General features: G+C 36.2%; 1 protein-coding gene across 2 annotated transcripts in view; it reads right to left on the bottom strand.

The window, feature by feature from the left end:
- Nucleotides 1-443: 443 nt before the first annotated feature.
- Nucleotides 444-8,865, bottom strand: part of Nid2l1 (nidogen 2 like 1) — a 46,273-nt gene continuing 37,851 nt past the window's right edge. For both annotated transcript variants that reach the window (XM_039103367.2, XM_063282656.1), the window contains one exon: nucleotides 444-1,548. In XM_039103367.2, the coding sequence (XP_038959295.2) occupies nucleotides 1,331-1,548 (218 nt within the window). In that variant the 3' untranslated portion in view covers nucleotides 444-1,330. The remainder of the gene's footprint in view (nucleotides 1,549-8,865) is intronic.

The following is an 8,865-nucleotide window of genomic DNA, read 5'->3' as shown; positions in this document are numbered from 1 at the left end:
TTTTCTGATAGTATATATCAGGATGATATCATCTTACTAAAATCAATAGGAAATACAGTCCAATTTTTTTAATCCCAATTAATTAAAGATGAATATTTGCACAAAATTGTTTGTATCAAATTTGACAAAGTTGTTTTCATGAATAAGAAAACCACACAGAACTAAACCTTTAACAAAAATTAAGATCAGGACCTATAGAAAAGGTTCATGGGTTTTCCTTTGTCTCTAGTAGAGAACCTAAGTTCAGTGTCCAGTATCTATACTTGGTGGGTCATTACTACTTGTCAATCGAGCTTTGGAAATTGGGTACCCTCTCCTACATTTTGCAAGTACCTGTACTCATTTGTGCACACATGTACAGATCCATGAAGCAAATATTGAAAACCGCTTTAAAATATGAAAAACTAAAAAAAGTCAAAAAGAAAATGAAGGACAAAGAACAATGATTTGAATATAAGTCATGTTAATGCTGTACATATCTATAAAAAAAGTCACCTTGAAACAGCATAATTCAGATAGTTAAAATGCAGTCCCACACTCCTACCCAGTATTTAATATCAAATTATTCTCTATAGTTATTCAAATCAATATTCAAATCAATAATTTCTACAGGTCCATTTAATAGTCTTTGTTCATTAAACTAATCAAAATCTATGTTGTAGTTATTTGAAGAGAAAGAATTTTATGAATCATGTGATATCAACTGAATAAATATGAAAATTATGTATGCAAACTTTACAAAAGTTAATTTCAACACAAAAGTATAAATTTACAATTTAATAAACAAGGAACTAATTGATCAACCAAATGTTAACAAGTAAAATTCATCTATGTATTCAATAGAAAATAATATTTGAGATATAAAATTAAGACTATGTTAGTAAAATAATGCATAAGTTATTTTACTTAAAAAGAAAATCTTATGATCGTATTAATACAGCTAGAAAACATTAAAAAAAACTTAATACTCTTAAAAATGGGATGCACATGCACACAAATTTAGAAAAGTTTGATACATATACATTATATTATAATGTCATTTCAAAAGTTAGAACTATCATTGTTTTTGTTATGAATGAAAAGAAGATGTTTCAGACCATAAACAGAAATAAAATTTTCTGGAATTTTACATAAATAAAATGCATTTAGAAACTAAAATTTTAATAACATCTCCATCATAATTATATGAGTATGTTCCTGCCTTCTTGCAATGAACATTGAATTGATCTCTATTGTATCAAGAAAATTGTGATAGCTGTTCGGTACAGAGTATGAAAAGCTGTCCTCTGGTGCTCATGGTTATCACACTCATGAACTCATAGCACCTGTGTTAACACAATACTTTCACATGATCAAGCCAGTTAGAGTCAGGGCTTAGATGGTGTGTGCAATCCTTGACAATGCCATATTGAGGGGCTTTTGACATTTGATGGCTACTGGTGAATGAAGAATCATTCATTTTGGGGGGGTGTATTGCCTTGGTAATTTGCTTGTGCTTCAATAGATTCCCTTCACGAGTGACACTAGATTTTGCTTCTTTGATGAGATCTAAAAGGTAAACAGATAAAGACATGGTGTCAGGAGATGTATTATAGGAAATCTGGTGAGATTTGGTAAAGAGAATGTAGAGTGCATTCAAGTATATTTCTTTATATAAAAAATAAAGAAAAGTATGAAAGGACAAATGTTTACTTAATTAACAGAAGATAGAATATCTATAGACAAATTCTAAAAGGCTTATATACATAAAGCTAGAAATAATAGATGAGTTTAAAAGATGTACAAATTTTCTTCACTGTTTAAGAGATCATTGTAAGAGATCATGGGAGAGAATGTAATGTATTATAATATACTTTCAAATGTAAAAGATTATAACTTTAGCTTAGTAACAAATACAAGGTTTTTCACCGACTGAGATTACATATAATCAGTTTGAGGTAATTCCTCCCTGTTGAATTATACGCATTTCTAAATTCCTCAGAAAAACAACCTCAGAATAACTACTTTTCGTCCCCCAAAGTCCAGGGAATTGGGGCAAAAACCCTTCACTTGTTTCTTCAAGCTGTACATAATTATTTTTATATTTATTACTAAACTAAAATTATGATTTTTTACATTGGCACAGAATTTATTTGATACAAATTTAGATTTTTAAGATTTTCTTTAATATAAATTTCACATTGATTTAAAATTAATATTGTTACTCTGATGTACACGCATTGTGCCTATACAACACATTTCAGCATAGATGGCTTATACCCAGTCCTTTTCTGCTATTAAAAAATGAAGGTGAGATGATTAAGCACGTGAGTTTAAGGCCAAATAGCAAATTCATGTCTCTAAGTTTATTGTTAGAGTGCTTTCAAGATAATTTATTAAAATAATTAATCGAAACAGTTCAGATTACTTATATAATTAGATGGTTTCTAAAAAACACCAGAAGTTCACAAAATATGACATTTAATGTTCTTTAACTTTTATTGAGACATGTCCACTCCCACCATCTCCCCTTTGGTATATTCAAAGAAGAAACTGAAAATCTCCACCTCCACTTGAGGTAATTTATTGTGGCAGACAGGCACTATGCAAAAATTGCTCCAATTCTTCTACAGACTAATTACTGTACAGAAAAGGAAACATAGCAGAATAAGTTGGCTGAAAATTTCTACCAAGCCAGAATGATTAGCCCTTCAAAATTCAGTGTTTCAAAAGTCTGTCTGATGATCCTAGGCCAGAAGGCTGAAGACTTGCTCTCACGTGTTGCTCACAGGGGACTGTGCAAATAGAAAATTGTCTCTATAACCTGTCTCAGTTCTAGAAGCCATGCTAGGCTTCCTATATTTACGGAAAAATGGATCATTCTCAGATTACTGGCAGGGGTGAAAACTTAGTATAATGTTATAGCCCACTCAGACTATTTAACTTTGAGAATACATTTTTTTTATTAACTTGAGTATTTCTTATTTACATTTCGAGTGTTATTCCCTTTCCCGGTTTCCAGGCAAACATCCCCCTAATCCCTCCCCCTTCTCCTTCTTTATGGCTGTTCCCCTCCCCATCTTCCCCTCATTGTCTCCCTCCTCCCAACAATCTAGTTCACTGGGGGTTCAGTCTTAGCAGGACCAAGGGCTTCCCCTCCCACTGGTGATCTTACTAGAATATTCATTGCTACCTATGAGGTCAGAGTCCAGGGTCAGTCCATGTATAGTCTTTAGGTAGTCGCTTAGTCCCTGGAAGCTCTGGTTGCTTGGCATTGTTGTTCATAAGGGGTCTCGAGGTCGTTCAAGCTCTTCCACTTCTTTCTCTGATTCCTTCAACTGGGGTCCCGTTCTCAGTTCAGTGGTTTGCTGCTGGCATTCGCCTCTGTATTTGCTGTATTCTGGCTGTCTCTCAGGAGCGATCTACATCCGGCTCCTGTCAGCCTGCACTTCTTTGCATCATTCATCTTGTCTAATTGGATGGCTGTATATGTATGGCCACATGTGGGGCAGGCTCTGAATGGGTGTTCCTTCTGTGTCTGTTTTAATCTTCGCCTCTCTATTCCCTGCCAAGGGTATTCTTATTCCCCTTTTAAAGAAGGAGTGAACATTCACATTTTGATCATCTGTCTTGAGTTTCATTTTTTCTAGGTATCTAGGGTTATTCAAGTATTTGGGCTAATAGCCACTTATCAATGAGTGCATACCATGTGTGTTTTTCTGTGATTGGGTTACCTCACTCAGGTTGATATTTTCCAATTCCAACCATTTGCCTACGAATTTCATAAAGTCATTGTTTTTGATACCTGAGTAATATTCTATTGTGTAGATGTACAACATTTTCTATATCCATTCCTCTGTTGAAGGGCATCTGCGTTCTTTCCAGCTTCTGGCTATTATAAATAAGGCTGCGATGAACATACTGGAGTACGTGTCTTTCTTATATGTTGGGGCATTGTTTGGGTATATGCCCAAGAGAGGTATAGCTGGATCCTCAGGCAGTTCAATGTCCAATTTTCTGAGGAACCTCCATACTGATTTCCAGAGTGGTTGTACCAGTCTGCAATCCCACCAACAATGGAGGAGTGTTCCTCTTTCTCCACATCCTCGCCAGCATCTGCTGTCACCTGAGTTTTTGATCTTAGCCAATCGCACTGGTGTGAGGTGAAATCTCAGGGTTGTTTTGATTTGCATTTCCCTTATGACTAAAGATGTGGAACATTTCTTTAGGTGTTTCTCAGCCATTCGGCATACCTCAGCTGTGAATTCTTTATTTCACTCTGAACCCCATTTTTAATAGGGTTACTTGTCTCCCTGCGGTCTAACTTCTTGAGTTCTTTGTATATTTTGGATATTAGGCCTCTATCTGTTGTAGGATTGGTAAAGATCTTTTCCCAATCTGTTGGTTGCCGTTTTGTCCTAACCACAGTGTCCTGTGCCTTACACAAGCTCTGCACATTTATGAGATCCCATTTATCGATTCTTGGTCTTAGAGCATAAGCCATTGGTGTTTTCTTCAGGAAATTTTTTCCAGTGCCCATGTGTTTGAGATGCTGCCCTAGTTTTTCTTCTATTAGTTTGAGTGTATCTGGTTTGATGTGGAGGTCCTTGATCCACTTGGACTTAAGCTTTGTACAGGGTGATAAACATGGATGGATCTGCATTCTTCTACATGTTGACCTCCAGTTGAACCAGCACCATTTGCTGAAAATGCTATCTTTTTTTCCATTTGATTTTTTTTGGCTCCTTTGTCAAAAATCAAGTGCCCATAGGTGAGTGGGTTCATTTCGAGTCTTCAATTCTGTTCCATTGGTCTATCTCTCTGTCTCTGTACCAATACCATGCAGTTTTTATCACTATTGCTCTGTCATACTGCTTGAGTTCAGGGATAGTGATTCCCCCTGAAGTCCTTTTATTGTTGAGGATAGCTTTAGCTATCCTGGGTTTTTTGTTATTCCAGATGAATTTGCAAATTGTTCTGTCTAACTCTTTGAAGTATTGGATTGGTATTTTGATGGGGATTGCAAAGAATCTGTAGATCGCTTTTGGTAGAATTGCCATTTTTACTATATTAATCCTGCCAATCCCTGAGCATGGGAGATCTTTCCATCTTCTGAGGTCTTCTTCAATTTCTTTCTTCAGAGTCTTGAAGTTCTTATTGTACAGATCTTTTACTTGCTTGGTTAAAGTCACACCGAGGTACTTTATATTATTTGGGTCTATTATGAAGGGTGTCGTTTCCCTAATTTCTTTCTCGGCTTGTTTCTCTTTCGTGGAGAGGAAGGCTACTGATTTATTTGAGTTAATTTTATACCCAGCCACTTTGCTGAAGTTGTTTATCAGCTTTAGTAGTTCTCTGGTGGAACTTTTGGGATCACTTAAATATACTATCATATCATCTGCAAATAGTGATATTTTGACTTTTTCTTTTCCGATCTGTATCCCCTTGCCCTCCTTTTGTTGTCTGATTGCTCTGGCTAGAACTTCAAGAACTATATTGAATAAGTAGAGAGAGAGTGGGCAGCCTTGTCTAGTCCCTGATTTTAGTGGGATTAGTTGAAGTTTCTCTCCATTAAGTTTAATGTTAGCAACTAATTTGCTGTATATGGCTTTTACTATGTTTAGGTATGGTCCTTGAATTCCTATTCTTTCCAGGACTTTTATCATGAAGGGGTGTTGTATTTTGTCAAATGGTTTTTCAGCATCTAATGAAATGATCATGTGGTTTTGTTCTTTCTGTTTGTTTATATAATGGATCACGTTGATGGTTTTCCGCATGCCTGGGATGAAGCCTACTTGATCATGTTGGATGATTGTTTTGATGGGCTCTTGGATTCAGTTTGCCAGACAACACACCTAAAAGCTCTAGAACAAAAAGAAGCAAATACACCCAGGAGGAGTAGAAGGCAGGAAATAATCAAACTGAGAGCTGAAATCAACCAAGTAGAAACAAAAAGGACCATAGAAAGAATCAATAGAACCAAAAGTTGGTTCTTTGAGAAAATCAACAAGATAGATAAACCCTTAGCCAGACTAATGAGAGGACACAGAGAGAGTGTCCAAATTAACAAAATCAGAAATGAAAAGGAAGACATAACTACAGATTTAGAGGAAATTCAAAAAATCATCAGATCTTACTATAAGACCCTATATTCAACAAAACTTGAAAATCTGCAGGAAATGGACAATTTCCTAGACAGATACCAGGTACAGAAGTTAAATCAGGAACAGATAAACCAGTTAAACAATCCCATAACTCCTAAGGAAATAGAAGCAGTCATTAAAGCTCTCCCAACCAAAAAGACCCCAGGTCCAGACGGGTTTAGTGCAGAATTCTATCAGACCTTCATAGAAGACCTCATACCAATATTATCCAAACTATTCCACAAAATTGAAACAGATGGAGCACTACCGAATTCCTTCAATGAAGCCACAATTACTCTTATACCTAAACCACACAAAGATCCAACAAAGAAAGAGAACTTCAGACCAATTTCCCTTATGAATATCGATGCAAAAATACTCAATAAAATTCTGGAAAACCGTATCTGAGAATACATATTTAATTAGCTAGTTATCACATAATACATAAGCTAGCCAGGATATAACAGATTTTTAGCCTTTTAAAAGCTAAAATATATCTAAATATTCTGTTTAACTAATAAAAGTTGGGATGGGAGTTAGGCACATCTTATACTTTTAAATTACAGAATGATAATAGTTGTGCTCAATTTATATTTGACAAAATTTTCTGGTTTTTTTTTTAATTAAAAGGGTAAAAGAGTAGATTGATGTCATTATTAAAGTGAAGGGAGGTACAGGATAGAACCAGGCCTGTCATTGGATAAGAAGGAAGGATGGGTGGGAGAAAAGTTTTAGAGAGGCAGAGGAAGCCAGTGTGAGAATGTGAGAGAACAGAGAACATGGCAGTGGATGTTTAGATGCCTCTCTGTACATATTACAGGTTGTTATGACTATTCTCATGGGATGGGTGTGTACAGGATTCTGTGTCATCTAGATTGGCAAATTATATCTTATCAATTGCATCAGAAAATATTGTTTGATGTGTTCTTTCATAAGGCAACTTAATTGAGTTTTAGAGAGTGTATGGTGGCCAGATGCATGGGCCTACCAAAGAATTGGGATGTGTTTGCCTGGCGTGGTGGAAAGCCAACCAAGAGGGCTGAGGATGAGGGAGGAGCAGCCTGACAGGGTGTCCTGTTGGGAAGAATAGTGTGTCAGAAAGTAGATGGGGGCAGCATGGAGCCACTGAGATAAATTATTGCTATTTCCAATGGCACCAGAAATATTAAGGGAGTAAGACAGCTAGGGTATAACTGGGAACCAGTTCTGTCGGGTTTTTTGTTTTGTTTTGTTGTTTTTATTTTTACTGCAGCACATATATTGTGCGTCGAGTGTCCTGAAGGGAAAACATGCTTAAGTCCTTGAGTATGAGGTGATTTATTGCATCATAGCCACATATAACCATGATGGGATACTAAAGACAAAGATAGGAGAGTGAGGATTTTTAATTTCCAAGAAATTATAGGATTTTGGTGTTTCTCAATCGTATGATTTCTTGGGGTAGGATATATACCTTGTGATCTACACTAATAGATGAATCACAGAAAAAAAGGTGGAGGCAGAGTTACCATTAAAGGTTTTTCGGGCCTAGGAATCAGATGCAAGGGACAGAGAGACTACAAGGCCACAGAATATGTTGCTTATCAATTATATTGAGAGGTTACAAAGGGAATGGCAGGTTTGAGGAAAGCAGCCAGTTAGACAGGACTGTGATCTAACACTTCCCTGCTTATGAAAGAAAATTCAAAAGTCACATCCAGCTGGAAAGTCTTATGAATGCTATGAAGTATCTATTAATGTGGGGAGCCAGGACTGCCCTAGGCTGTCTGAAAGACCTGGACAAAAGAATAAGTGGAACACGTGTTCTATGCCCTTACCCAGGATCAAACTTGTCAAGGCCTGTCTGATGCTGAAGCCAATGTCTTAAAGGAGTCAAGGTTGAGGGAAGAGACTCTTCCCTTAGGTTGTGGTTATCAGTTCTTAGGTAGCTGTAACTGTGGTGTCCCATGTTGTTTCCGTCAGCATTGTCTGACTTAATCATTTGCTGACTTAGTTGTTCCCCATGTACAACCACCAGTACCCCCAGGACTGCAAATTATAAATATGATTCTACAATTTCTAATAAAGAGCAAATAAATTTCAAGCAATCATCACAAAAATGTTTACTAACAGCAATCACATTTTAAATCAGACAAACTAAAAATAATTTGAACACCATGTGCTCCAGCTGTATATCCTCTGGACATAACCCCAAGACACCAAATTACTACAGAGGCATTTGTACAGTTTCACCCATTGTTGCTTAGTTCCCAACAGGGAGGAAATGCAATTCATATGAATCCTAATGGGGTGACTGCTCTGCTTTTCCTATCAGTTATTTTACTATACTGCTACTATGCCATCCTCATCGTGCAATCCTAGATAGCACAGTGATCTATGACTCCAAGATATAATGTTTGACTATGTAATTGCAAATATTGGAAGAGAAATGAAGTCTTAAATACTTCTATATATTTATTTAAATGTCCCTGTTTGTTTTATTCCAGAGACTGTGCTACAAAAGGTATATACACACTTCTCCCTCATTTCCTCTGTTGAAGGCTATTAATTCTCATGTGATAAAGTATCACATTCTCTATACTATTTCAAGAGATGTATCTCTCTTATTCTTTTGTATTTAAAGAGTCTAAACTGTCCTTATATCAAACTATGCTGTCTATATAACAGGCAAACCCAGAAATATCAACTGTGCTTCACAAGGTAAATATGCAAAATATGGTTTTATAGAATTGCTTGTAATGCA

This window comes from Rattus norvegicus, chromosome 2, assembly GCF_036323735.1.
Source record: "Rattus norvegicus strain BN/NHsdMcwi chromosome 2, GRCr8, whole genome shotgun sequence".
In the NCBI taxonomy this organism is placed as follows: domain Eukaryota; kingdom Metazoa; phylum Chordata; class Mammalia; order Rodentia; family Muridae; genus Rattus; species Rattus norvegicus.
This window is presented reverse-complemented; position numbering and strand designations above follow the sequence as displayed.